The sequence below is a fragment of the Astatotilapia calliptera genome, chromosome 3 (assembly GCF_964374335.1).
Source record: "Astatotilapia calliptera chromosome 3, fAstCal68.1, whole genome shotgun sequence".
In the NCBI taxonomy this organism is placed as follows: domain Eukaryota; kingdom Metazoa; phylum Chordata; class Actinopteri; order Cichliformes; family Cichlidae; genus Astatotilapia; species Astatotilapia calliptera.
The window spans coordinates 47,253,122-47,267,783 of NC_137424.1; the positions used below are offsets into that span (position 1 = coordinate 47,253,122).

A 14,662-nucleotide genomic window follows, 5' to 3' on the forward strand; every position below is an offset into this window, starting at 1 on the left:
AACCAACTGCTTCATTACGATTGCCTACTCTATAGAGTGGAGTTTTGTCTGATATTGGGCCGCTGTTGTGTTGCTTTGAACGTGTATTTTTTGGTGGTTAAAAAAAAAAGTGTTTTATTTGTTTAATAAATAGTTTTGACCAGTAAACTCTCCTTGTTTAAACATGCACCATGGTGTGGTCTTCCTTTGCTTGTGACTTCTTGATGTTGGTAAATACAATAATTGAAAAATACCACGTTACATATAATATATACATATAATAATGTACAACAGATTATGGAGTATGCTTCTGCTCTGAGGTCCTGCCTCCATGCACTTATGCAATTAATCGCTAGACGGGTGTATTTATAAATACTATTATATTAGGGAAATTTTCCCAGACATATTTTTGACCTGGGGGTAGAATTGATTGTGAAATGGAAAGGAAAAATGCTTATGAAATTGTTCTAGTGTGCGATGGCCGAACCTGTTCCTTTTCGTGGAGATCATTTATCCTGCCTTAAGGAAAATCCCTTCACATGGCCCAGAGGAGGCTGGAGTGCAGAGAAACTGGTAGAGATGCAGTTATACAGTCTACCTGGACCCCACCAACTATCAGCTAAAGAGAATAAATAAATTCAATTGCTGCACATTTGGCAGACTAACATTTTCAGATTAATTAAACAATAAAATATATATTTTTTACAACATTACATGTAAAGAGTCAAGTGGAAGTTTTTCTAAAGTTATTTAATGATATTTATATTATGGAAGCAGATTTTTAACATTTTACCTTTTTCCCGTTTTCAGATATAATAAACACGCACAAAACAAAAGTAAACGGCCAGAACACAAAGCTGGAAAACCCACCCGATTGACAAAAATCAACTCAAAATTCTCCCACGCAACAGAACCTCCTTTATTCCTCGCTGGCTCCAAATCTCTCAGTGGAATGATCAGTGGTTCGCTATCTGTCACCATCAAAACACTCCACAAATCCAGTGAATGATTCGCTTCCTTATAAACCATTGAATCAGATACCGAAGCAGTTAGGTTCTAAATGAAGCTTCGGACGTCACCGATCACGTGACTCTGGCCAAACGAATCAAGCTTCGACACAGTGCTTCTGAAGCACTGTGTTGATTTTTTTGACACACGCACCGGAGCTTCAGCTTCAAGCGGGCCATCACTACCTGAAAGCATTATACAGGACACCAAGTGTCTATTGAGCCTAGTTATAGCTTTGCTCCAAGTGTGCTTTTGAAGGGGGAAAAACCTCCGATTAACAATCTTGCGACCTCAGTAAAGTGCTATCATCAAAGCACATGGTTTTGGGTAAATTGTCAGTGGGAGCTAACAAATAATTGTTAATAACTTTCAGCTTCAAATATAACAACATTTTAAAATACAAACATACTAGAAACATATATGTGAGGAGCAGTCACACACAAATAAATCACTAGATACTGAGGTACAACCAGCTTGGGTGACTTTGGTATATTGTATTCTTTTGATGTTGCATTTTGAGTTTTGTATTTGCTAACTTAAAGATTTTATTACTAGTTCGTTTAATTGAATTTATATTCTCTGCACTTAGTTTTAGTTATCTGGGTTCTCTTCCTGGTCATAGTTAGTTATATTTTGTTCCTCTTTTTCACTCATCTTGCTTAAGTCTTGTTATGTCAAGTGCCAAGTTTTGATGTTTGAGCAACAAATATTTATCTGTGCCATGTAGTATTTTTGTCTTTAAGAGTTAACACTGCATATGTTACAGCTGTACTTTTCTAACCTGTATGCGTCTGCTACTGTGCATGACATTTAATTTTGAACATAAAATGTGATATTTTTGCTTGAGAATTCTGGTCGTGGGATGAGTTTCGCTGACAAACCTGCCACGCAATGGCTGACTATGTTGTTCCATTTGTCATTCTGATTTCCTAGTAGGTGAAATAACTCATATATTTCAGTATCTTAGTTGTAGTTTTTTAATGCAAAGACCTTTATTCCTCTTTCTTGCATGAAGCAACTATTTTCTAACATTTCACTCTACACTTCCTCATTTATATATATAAAAAAACACAACAGCGGACTTTTTATTCAAAACCACAGGAGTGTCAGATGCTGTAATACTTTTATAAACCCTGTTGATCTTTAACTGTATAGCATTTTTAATTGCACATCTTTCCTGAATGCATTATAAATATATAAAGAAGTTTGTTTGCATACGTATAAAGCTCAATGTCTGAGATGATGTCAAAGCCCTGATCTAGCAGCACATTGCAAGGTGTGAAAAAGAAGTTGAGCTCATCAACCACATGCTAACCGTCAGTGTCATGGTCCCCTAGTCCTCCTAAACTTCCTGCTCCAAGTTTAGTTTTTCTCCCTATCTCTCTCTCTCTTCTGTGCATGTGTGTCTGTCTGTGGGTGGGACCCACTACAGGTTCCTGCCTCTGGCTGAATGCAGCTGCAGCAATCAGCCACCCACATCATCTCATCAGGAAGCCACTACATAAAGCATTAGCTGAGGCTCCTTCTTTTTTCTGTTTTTTTTTTTTTAAAGCATTGTTGTTCTAACAATCTGCCCCTGAGAAAATCTACATTCAGGCTTGAATTTATTTGCTACCTCCTGTTTGAACCCCAGATTTTAAGTAGTCTAAGACATAACAATGATAAGTTGTTCCATTTTTTTTCTTTGAATTTGTTTTTAAATTAAACCGTTGGTGACATTCTGGTGATCTTAAAATCCTACGACAAATCACTTTCCCAAACATTATTATCTGAGCAGTTACAATTTAGTTTCAGAAGCAGGGATCATATATCATGTCAGCTCTGCATACTGTCCACAGTAAAACAGGAAGTGTCAACAGTTAAAAATAAGATATGTCATCAGTGCCCTCATGTAGGGCTAAAAGAGAAGTAGCAGTGAAAGGCTGAACACATAAAACGAGGTAGCAGAAAGCCTCTACTCCCATAATCAGGTGAAACATTACTATTTTCTCACATTCTCTGTTTCTCACTTCTGTTTCAGTGTTTCTGTTGTCAGTAGCAGTGACAGAATTTCAGGCTCATTGTGAGGATGGGGCTCACTGTGCTCAGCGTGCTGTCCTTATTCTGTGAGTATAAGTAACTTCCTTTATTTGACCGATAAAGACTGAACTATATTGAGTGCTAAATGTTTGTCCAACTATTGATACTACTGGTAAAATTCTATTCATTAAAAAGGCTTTTATTTGCGACATGTGACCACTGATGATTGAATGATATGTTACAGTGCTGAATATTACCCTCTGCTGTGGAGACGCTCAAGGTAAATGAACAGCTTTCTTCCTTTTTTATTTTTCTATGGATTGATGTGTGAATAACATTCTTGTTTTTTCTTCATTTTTGCAAATTATATTAAAAATACATTAATAATTGCTTGTAAAGTGAGAAATCTTCCTCTGCATTAAGACAAAATCTGGTCTGAACTTTTTCTGTGTGTTTATGTTCATGTTGGATTTTAGATGCTGAGCTGAGCCTTAAACCAAACGTGTCCCATTTATTTGCTGGAGAGTCTGTAACCTTCATCTGTGACATGAAAGAGGGAAATGCCACTGACTGGCTTTACAAATTCAACTGGAATGATCAAGAAATGATCAGCTTAACTAAAAGTAGCTCCTACTCACTTTACCTGACAGTAGAGCTGAGTGGGAATTATCAATGTATTGGTCGCCGCAATGGCTTAAAAGATTTTACAAAACAGAGTAATAACCTGACTCTGTCCATATCAGGTAAGCTACTGTATCATATTTATTAGACTTTCATTCAACAGTAGCACAGCTGTGTTAAATCCAGCATCAGAGTTTCAATTTATGTTATTCCAAAGTTTCTGTTAAGTATTTTTCTTTTATTCTTGCTGATATAATGATCTCTGCACAGCAGGGAGTGGACAGTAACATTAAGCAGAAATTTCGTGCTAGGTTACAAACTCAGAGTCGACCTGTTAAGGCTGAAAATGTAGCAGGAAGTAAATAGATAAAGTAAGATGTAACTTTCAGCTGAGCGTTGTGAAAACTGGTGAAGATGACACCAAATTAGGAAGCAGTGTGAACTTTGGTGCATTACAGCATAGTGTATGTTATATATAGTATGATGTATGAGAGAAGTGAGAAGAACTGGTCACATGAGATGCTGCCTTGAGGAATTACTTCAGCCTTTTATTCTACATATTATGAGAAATTGTTAACGTTGAGTTTTTCCCAGAAAAAAAAAAAGCATAAATAACAAAAACAATGTATTTTAAATCAAACAGCACTCAGACCCACGGCGACTATAACAGCAGACAGGACAACTATTCCAGTGGGGGGCTCGGTGACACTGACCTGCTCTGTTCAGGGCTCTGCTGGCTGGACATATGATTGGTTCAGACAAGTACCAGATTCTCGTGAAGTAGCAATTAATACAAACACTTTGCAGAACTTCATTAGTGTCTCAGACGAAGGCATCTATCGGTGCAGAGGAAGAAGAGGAAACCCAGTTTTCTTCACAAACCTCAGCAAAGTGTATCACATTCAGAAAACATGTGAGTTTGATAACTTTTTGTAAGAAATAAAAGGACAAAGATTTATGATGACCAACCTTTTCTGTATTAATTCATTTTCGGTATGAAAAGTGTCCAACAGGGCCTTTGTGACTCTGCAACAGAACTGGACTCAGATATTCAGCGGTGAGATGATCACCATCAAATGTGAGATCCAAGGAGGAGAAAACACTGAGTGGCAGCATGAATGGAGAACAACAAGCTCAAAAACACCTCCCACACACAGTGAATACAACATCAGCAGTGCTTCATTTTCCTACAACGGGCAATATTGGTGTAAGGGTAGAAGAGACTTGTTCTTCTCTACAGCTTGGAGTGATGCTTTTACACTAAAAGTCTGTAAGTAAAATCACCTTTGAGTTTATTATCTACTCTTATTCATCTGACCAGCTATAGAAAAACATCTCTATTTTACTCTAACAAACAGCAAACAAACCCAGACCCACAATCACTGCTGAGAGAAGAACTATACCAGCTGGAGGCAATGCAACACTCAGCTGCTCTGTGGGGAGCTACAATGAGTGGAAATACTTCTGGTTCAGACGTGCCTCAGTCTTCTCAGAAATTCAGGTGATTAGAAACGACGAACCAGATCAAATGATCACTGTCACACAGGGAGGTATCTACTACTGCAAGGGAGGGAGAGGAAACCCAGTTTTCTTCACAGAGGACAGTGATCCAAGCACTATTGAAAAAAGAGGTGAGTTTAAGCGTTTTCATTTGGATTAACATGGGATGCAGAAATATTTCAATCTGGACCAATTAGATTTTTGTTTTTGTAAACAGTTTCCAACAAAGCAGTTGTGTCCCTGGAGCCCAGCTGGCCTCTGATATTCAGTGGCGAGAAGATCACTGTTAGATGTCAGATTTCTTTAGGTGGAAGCACTGAGTGGGAGTATGAGTGGAGCAAACCCGACTCAAGCACAGTTATGGCAAATAATGCATACTTAAATCTTAATGCATCTGTGATCAGCAGTGGAAGCTACAGGTGTATGGGTAAAAACAAACAGGAGCTGTATGCTGTGACAGAGTGGAGTGATGTCATCACACTGACAGTCTCTGGTAAGAAAGTTTCATTTTATTATGCCTATATAAGGCACAAGCGTAACATTATATAATAACTACATAGTGTAAGGCATTAATGATCTATTGGTGCATCGTTGATTATTTATAAAAAACCTTATGGCATAATAAACATTACAACTAATAATGATGAAATCATTATTCTTCATTAACGGGTCATAGCATGTTTAATGAGCATTTTTGTTGTATATAAATGACTGTTTTGTAAATTAAGCATTTCATCAAGTATAAAACGCTTAAACCTAATAGCAGTAGCATTATGTCAAAAGTGTAAGTAAAAAAAGTATTCAGATGCACATTTATGCATGTAAGGACTCGTTTTTTATCAACTAGTAAGAGAGCTTCGTCATGAAGTATTTTCAAAGGAAAAGTTTAAGGTCATTAAAATCTAATGAAAACGAAGATGCTGTTAAAGAATTTATGTGAATTTGATAAGCTGGGCAATACTATTTAATTTGAGAACCAAGAAGCAGAAGGTAAAACAGCATCATAGTCTGAAATACATGCGTCATAAATCTGTGTGGGACATAAGGTCTGGTGTGTGTGTCCCTTTTCCTGTGTTGGACAAGTCACTGAGTAAGTGAGGTTAAATCTTTCAACAAGATGAAGACATTAGATATTAAATATTATAATATTAAATAATAATATTAAAACCACCAACAATTGAAAGTGATCATAATTCAGGGTTATTTCACCCACAAACTCTGCAAATTCTATTTAAAAATCTTAGTGGTAGATCAGAGTGCACAGCACAGTATAAATGTCGACATTGGAAACTGGATTTGAAAACAGTTGCTAACCCCCACCTCTGCCAGTAGTACAAAGTAGTTGTAAGAATAGGCTGGACTCACCATCACTAAGACAAGCATCTGTGGGAAACATAAAATCCTGTGAGGTGAAGAATTCATTTAACAGAAAAGCCTTGTTTGTTAATGATCTAAGCAGATGAAGAGTACAAAGGCAGCTGGTCCTGATGTCACATCAGTGGAGGTATGGAGATGTCCAGAAGAGAGGGCAGTGGGCCTTTTAGTCACATTTTTTGACACAAGCCTGAGGAATGGAGAACTGTATTGGTGCAGATTTTCAAGATCAAGTGTGAAATGTAGAGCTGTAGTAACAGTGATGAAACTGATGAGCCATAACATGAAAATATGGGAAACAGTTGTTGAAGCTAAGTTGAGAAGGGTGGTGATGATTAGTGAGCAAGCAGGATGGAGTCATGGCTATAGGGCATTGCAGATGTGATATTTGCTTTGAGAGTGTCGATGAAAAGGGTAGAGAACTTCAGAATTGAATGCAATTCAATTTAATATAAATTTGAACAATACTGGGAGATCAAAGTAATATAGTTATACAATTAAAAAGGACTTTGGGGAATTATCTGCAATATGTACCTCTTAAAAAGTGCAATGTCTTGGGGTACTCTCATATTTATTTCCTCTTGAAATTGCTAAAATCACACATAGATGTATCATATCAAGTGTACGTGATTAGAACTTTGTGACTAAGCATTTGTAATGAAGCTTTCCATGTTTAAACCTTTACACACTTAGTTTGGTGTGCTCCTGACTGTTGAAGTGAGAGTGAACAGAATGATATATATATATGTATATAAAAAAATAAAAATAAATAAATATATATATATATATATATATATATATAAACACCCAGCACGCCCCTGCGGGTGGTTTTATCCTTCAAGCTCGGGTCCTCTACCAGAGGCCTGGGAGCTTGAGGGTCCTGTGCAGTATCTTAGCTGTTCCCAGGACTGCGCTCTTCTGGACAGAGATCTCCGATGTTGTTCCCGGGATCTGCTGGAGCCACTCGCCTAGCTTGGGAGTCACCGCACCTAGTGCTCCGATTACCACGGGGACCACCGTTACCTTCACCCTCCACATCCTCTCGAGCTCTTCTCTGAGCCCTTGGTATTTCTCCAGCTTCTCGTGTTCCTTCTTCCTGATATTGCTGTCATTCGGAACCGCTACATCGATCACTACGGCCGTCTTCTTCTGTTTGTCTACCACCACTATGTCCGGTTGGTTAGCTACCACCATTTTGTCCGTCTGTATCTGGAAGTCCCACAGGATCTTAGCTCGGTCATTCTCCACCACCCTTGGGGGCATCTCCCATTTTGACCTCGGGACTTCTAGGTTATACTCGGCACAGATGTTCCTGTACACTATGCCGGCCACTTGGTTATGGCGTTCCATGTATGCCTTGCCTGCTAGCATCTTGCACCCTGCTGTTATGTGCTGGATTGTTTCTGGGGCATCTTTACACAGCCTGCACCTGGGGTCTTGCCTGGTGTGATAGACCCCAGCCTCTATGGATCTTGTACTCAGAGCTTGTTCTTGTGCTGCCATGATTAGTGCCTCTGTGCTGTCTTTCAGTCCAGCTTTGTCCAGCCACTGGTAGGATTTCTGGATATCAGCCACCTCCTCTATCTGCCGGTGGTACATACCGTGCAGGGGCCTGTCCTTCCATGATGGTTCCTCGTCTCCCTCCTCTTTCTTGGGTTTCTGCTGCCTGAGGTATTCACTGAGCACTCGGTCAGTTGGGGCCATCTTCCCAATGTATTCGTGGATGTTCCTTGTCTCATCCTGGACTGTGGTGCTGACACTCACCAGTCCCCGGCCCCCTTCCTTCCGCTTAGCGTACAGCCTCAGGGTGCTGGACTTGGGGTGAAACCCTCCATGCATGGTCAGGAGCTTTCTTGTCTTTATGTCAGTGGCTTCTATCTCCTCCTTTGGCCAGCTTATTACCCCAGCAGGGTACCTGATCACGGGCAGGGCGTATGTGTTGATGGCCCGGATCTTGTTCTTACCATTCAGCTGACTCCTCAGGACTTGCCTGACCCTCTGCAGGTACTTGGTGGTTGCAGCCTTTCTAGCGGCCTCTTCATGGTTCCCATTTGCCTGCGGGATCCCCAGGTACTTGTAACTGTCCTCTATGTCTGCAATGTTGCCTTCTGGTAGTTCAATCCCCTCAGTTCTGACTACCTTCCCTCTCTTTGTTACCATCCGACTACACTTCTCCAGTCCGAACGACATTCCAATGTCATTGCTGTATAGCCTGGTAGTGTGGATCAGTGAATCGATGTCTCGTTCACTCTTGGCATACAGCTTGATGTCATCCATGTACAGGAGGTGGCTGACAACTGCTCCGTTCCGTAGTCGGTATCCGTAGCCAGTCTTGTTAATGATCTCACTGAGGGGGTTCAGGCCTATGCAGAACAGCAGTGGGGACAGAGCATCTCCTTGGTAGATCCCGCACTTGATGGTAACTTGTGCTATGGGCTTGGAGTTGGCCTCTAGTGTTGTGCGCCACATCCCCATTGAGTTCCTGATGAAGGCTCTTAGGGTCCCATTGATCTTGTACAATTCTAGGCATTCCAGTATCCAGCTGTGGGGCATTGAGTCATAGGCCTTCTTGTAATCAATCCAGGCAGTGCACAGGTTGGTCAGTCTGGTCTTGCAGTCTCGGCTGATTGTTTTGCACCTCTGGTATTCTTGCCAATTCCTTTCTGTGTCCCGCTCATGTATTGACCCATGTGCCTGTTCATCTTAGCCGATATGATGCCTGACAGGAGCTTCCATGTAGTACTGAGGCAGGTTATTGGTCGGTAGTTGGATGGGACCGGTCCCTTCTTGGGGTCCTTGGGGATCAGGACCGTCCGGCCTTCAGTTAGCCATTCCGGGTGTCTTTCGTTAACTAGCAGCTGGTTCATTTGTGCTGCCAGACGCTCGTGGAGTGCAGTCAGCTTCTTCAGCCAGTAGGCGTGAACCATGTCGGGCCCTGGTGCTGTCCAACTCTTCATACTGGAGACCCTTTCTTGGATATCTGCCACTGTGATGGTTACTGGACCCTGTTCAGGGAGGTCGCTGTGGTCTGCCCTCAGATCCTCTAGCCACTGAGCAGTGCCGTTATGGGTTGCATCCTTCTCCCATATGCTCTTCCAGTATTGCTCCGTCTCCAGCCTTGGTGGTGCTGTTCTCTTATTGTTCCCTTGCCACTGAGAGTACACCTTTGCTGGTTCTGTGGAGAACAGCTGGTTTATTCTCCTGCCTTCTATCTCTCTGGTGTACCTCCTCAAGCGGCTGGCCAAGGCTGTGAGTCTTTGCTTGGCAGTTTCCAAGGCCTCAGGTATGGACAGCTTGCTGTATTTCTTAGGCACCTTATTTGTCGCACCTTTCTGCAACTCCGTTAGTTGGCTAACCTCCCTCCGTGCTACTTTGATCTTGCCCTCTAGCCTCCTTCTCCATGGAGGGTACTGCCCCTTGTGGCTGTTCAACTTGTAGCCAAGCATCTCAATGATCACTGCTGCCGTATTGTAGATCAGCTTGTTAGTGTCGGTAATCGTGGTTGTAGGTATTGCCCGTAGTGCTGCATTAACATCATCTAGCAGACCTTCTGAGGGTACTTCACGTAATCTTGGTAACCGGCTACGGGGGATCCAGGTTTCAAGCTTGGCCATGATCCTATTTTTCAGGTCAGTTCCTCTCGCACTCAACTCTCCTATCGCACTTGGGGCTATGTACCCAATCTCGGGTGGGGGTGATGATATCTCCCCCCTGACCTGGCGTCCTGACTCCTCCTTGCCGTAGCATTTGTGTTGTACCTCGTCAATCTCTAGCTGTGAGAGCAGTCCCTTCTTTCGAATGTTGGAACACTGAGCTACTAGTTGTTTCGCCGTCATTGTGGATGTTGGGTATCGAAGAATCCATAGGTCCCTCATCCTATTCATGTAGCCCCTTCCGCCGGGGTTACTTGCGTAGTAGCATTCCAACAACGCCCTGTTTTCGTCCCTTGCCCACCGATGCCTTCTTGTTCCAGTAGCCCACTTTTCGTCAGGGTGCCCTGGTTCCTCAACACCTGACGCGGACCTTGTTGATCCGGGCGACGTCCGAGCCGGCATGCCTTCATATTTATCTGTCTCGCTCATGTCTGCGGTAGGCTTGCTTAGCATAGGGGGTCTAGCCTTAGGACCCTTACTGGATACAGACGCCCCAGGCAGGAATCGAACTTGCGATCCTCTGTTCCAAAGGCGTGTAGTTTAACCACTACGCTATCCAGCTGCTGTTTAAATAGTTGCCTTGTGAATTTATTCTCTAAGCTAAGTTGTACACAAGTACAGGATGTCATTTTAGAGTTTTTTATATATATATATATATATATATATATATATATATATATATATATATATATATAAAAAATTAATTTTTTTTTTCTTTTTGGGTTGGTTATTCACCTGCTGTTAAGTCAATATATCTGTGAAGGTTCTCAGTCATCCAGGTCATCGTAGTCTGAGGAGCTTGGAAAGAAAAGTGTCTGGACTTCTTTAAGTTCCTTGAAGACGTTTCACCTCTCATCCGAGAAGCTTCTTCAGTTCTAAGGTCAGAACTTAGTAACCTTGGGGGGTTACTCCCACTGGGTTTAAATCTGGGACTCTCCGCCATTTAACCTTAGAACTGAAGAAGCTTCTCGGATGAGAGGTGAAACGTCTTCAAGGAACTTAAAGAAGTCCAGACACTTTTCTTTCCAAGCTCCTTAGACTACCTGCTGTTAAATGAGTTTCTTCTACCAAAATAAATAATAACAAAATTAGACTTTGATATGTGAATATTCCTTATTAAGAACTGAATATTCAATGTGCAGTCCTAATTTTTTCATAACAGTGCATTTGTTACCAACAGATGACTGCAAAAATAAACTGAGTTTGATAAAAGCATATAACTGCAAATGTTAATATTTCATATATGTGATGCAAACATACATACTTGGTACAGGCTTAGTGCTACTGAATAAGGCTACGTTCACACTGCAGGCGAAAGCGCATCAAATCCGACTTTTTTGACCCTATGCGACCCATATCCGATCATGGTATGACAGTTTGAACAGCACAAATCCGATATTTTCAAATCCAACCTGGATTTCTTGCGTATGTGGTACTGAATTAGATACATATCTGATGTTTTAGAAAGCGACTGCTGTTTGAACGGTCATGTCGCATTAAATCCGTCTTCTGTGTCACTGACACAAGACAGACGCCAATTATCAGCGCCGGAGACGACACTCCTGGCCATCCCGTGTAGATGTTAGTGAAACTGTTGGGAAGACAACGTTGGAGAAACGTGAACATTTTATTTTTACGGTATAATCTGCAGATTCTGACAGAAATCTGCAACTATCCTTTGAAGCACCGCTCCTCTCTTAAACAGCAATAAGGATCATTATTAGGCCATATGTAAATAACAAAAATAATTTTATAACTTAAAGCAAAATTGGGAAACATAAAGTCTGAAACAAGTCTTTATATTAAAGCCATCAGTCAAACAATATTGTTTGGTCTGGGTCTAAACAGAGCGCATTGTGTGTGACGTCTTCTTTTGCGCATGCGGGCCGCTTTGAGCGTTCACAGTAGAGCGCGTTTGCTGTCACATTTTATTTGTAGTGTGAACAAGCAGACAAAAAAAATCTGATTTGATCAAAAAATCTGAATTGAGCATTAAGACCTGCAGTGTGAACGTAACATAAGATATACTATGTATCCTTTAAGAATTGCTTGTAAAATTGTAATTGTCTCTAAAGCAAAGGGGAAGTAATTGTTTCACTGTAATTTTATTATACTTTTTTTTCTAAACTAAACAGGAAATAGACCAAAGGCCAGCATCAGTGCTGACAGTAGAGTCTTTCTAGAAGGTGATACAGTCACTCTGACCTGCTCTGTGACACCCTCCACTACTGGTTGGAGTTACTACTGGTACAGAGGCAAGAAAACCTCAGAACCACTGACGATGGCAGAAGTTGTTCTCCACTCTAATGGACAAATCGGTGTATCACAGGAAGGAGACTATTGGTGCAGAGGAGGACGAGGCAACCCAGTTTACTACACAGACTACAGTGATGTGATCAGTATTAAAAAAACTGGTGAGTCATGGTGAATTTCCCTTTATTTAATTAATGGAAGATGTTAAAAAGTAATTTAATTAGTTATTTATTTTTATTTATTTATTTATTTTTTCTGTTTAACAGTTAGAAACAGGCCTGCTGTGACTCTGCATCCAAACTGGCCTGAGGTATATAGAGGAGAGACAATCACTTTGAAATGTGAGATCCCAGGAGGAGACACTGAGTGGGATTATGAGTGGGCAACTAGCAGCTCACATCAACCTCCAAACCAAAATGAATACAAGATTAACTCTTTTTCTACATCACACTATGGGCACTACTGGTGTAAGGGCAGAATGAGAAGTACACAACAGAATTCAACAATGTGGAGTGCATCCTTTGAACTAAAGATAGTTTATGGTGAGTGAATTATAAATGTAATGTGAATTGTCTGCTTGCATTTATTAACAGACAATCTGCCCTTAAGGTTCTTGTACATGATCTCACTCTGAAAAAATAATTTTCCAATAGAACGTCATCCTGTCCTCACTGTGTCTCCATCATGGCTGAGTCCTGGAGCCTCAGTAACTCTGAACTGTGAGGTTGAACATCCGTCTGCAGGATGGAGCTTCTACTGGTATAAACTTATTAAACAGGAGTCAGGCATGTATCACCCCTACCACTATGACCCCTATGACTTTTACTCCAGATACAGACACTGGATTCATGATAATAGAATTAATCGCCTCTACAAGTATGAATTATTACCTGGAAGCATCAGTGGGACTGCACAGGACTCCTACATCATTCATGGACAGACACACACAGCAGGATATGTGTGCAGAGCTGGAAGAGGAGACCCAGAGTATCACACTGATCACAGTCAACCAAAGTTTGTCTGGTCTGCAGGTCAGTATTTTTGCTCCTAATTCAAAAAGGTAAAAATAAGTGTTACTATTGCATTCACAGTCTTCAATCTATTAATCTATCAAGAAAAAAATGACAGTTCTTGTTTTTCCTCTAGATTTAAATTCAGCAGCCTCTCTCACAGTCAGTCCTAACAGAGTGCAGCACTTCATTTATGATTCAGTATCTCTGAATTGTTCTGGAAACTCTTCTCAGTGGAGAGTGATGACATTTACTCAGGACGGCTATCTGAGAGAACTCCAGGAATGTGGAAACTGGGGGATAATGACTGAATCCACATGCAACATAGATCATCTCCTGTACCAAGATGCTGTATCCTGGTGTGAGTCTGAATCAGGACAGTTCAGCAATGGAATCAACATTACTGCACCTTGTAGGTCTTTACATCCCTAATTCTAAAGAGTTTGGATGCTGTGTAAAATATAAATTAAGAAAGAAAACAGTATCTATGTTTAAGCTTTTAAAATGAGAAACTGTATAATTGCATGAAATAAGTCATTTTAAATGTGGTGGCAGCAACGCATCACAAAAAAGGGAGAGGGCCACATTTACCACTGTGTAGCATCTCCACTTATTTTAACAGCAGTCTATAAACATCTGGGGACTGTAGAAACCGGCTGCTGGACCTTTGGGAGAGCAATATTATCCCATAGTTTTCTGATAGAGGCTTATATCTGCTCAACAATCCTGGGTCTTCTTTGTCATGTTTTTCATTTTGTGATACACAAATTGTTTTCAAATGGTATAGTAACCTTGAAACACTGACTAATCTGCAACAAAAAAATCTATCCTTGCTGCAAGTCATCTTATTACAATGTGTATACAGCAGAATAGAACATGTATTTATACAATGTTTGACATGTTTCATTATATGGTTCAATATCTACATTTTTGAAATATATTTTCCACATAATTACCAAGAGTTTAGTTTTCTATTAAGTGGCACCAACAGGATTTAAATTCACAGTACAGCCATTGCACACATTGTGCTCATTTCTGAGTTATTTATTTATTTACAAATAACTCCAACACTGCAGAGGATGAAGCAGAAATGTGAGCCCATGATTATAGGTGTGGTAATAGCTTTGTGTCATAACAGTATTCATAATTATGAGACGACGTAGCCAAAAATGCATCTGAAATCCAGCTATAGCTTAAATGATCATGCTGTGGTTAAAAGTGTGAGGAAAAATATTACTAATAAAA

The 14,662-nt window shown here is 40.6% G+C and overlaps 1 protein-coding gene across 1 annotated transcript in view; it reads left to right on the forward strand.

The window, feature by feature from the left end:
* Window positions 1–14,662, forward strand: part of LOC113014184 (uncharacterized) — a 45,499-nt gene that overhangs the window by 27,554 nt on the left and 3,283 nt on the right. Inside the window, exons 14-21 of the mRNA XM_080295521.1 lie at window positions 4,278–4,540; window positions 4,631–4,897; window positions 4,986–5,258; window positions 5,345–5,620; window positions 12,290–12,568; window positions 12,674–12,949; window positions 13,061–13,438; window positions 13,554–13,829. Coding sequence (XP_080151647.1) covers window positions 4,278–4,540; window positions 4,631–4,897; window positions 4,986–5,258; window positions 5,345–5,620; window positions 12,290–12,568; window positions 12,674–12,949; window positions 13,061–13,438; window positions 13,554–13,829 — 2,288 coding nt within the window. The remainder of the gene's footprint in view (window positions 1–4,277; window positions 4,541–4,630; window positions 4,898–4,985; window positions 5,259–5,344; window positions 5,621–12,289; window positions 12,569–12,673; window positions 12,950–13,060; window positions 13,439–13,553; window positions 13,830–14,662) is intronic.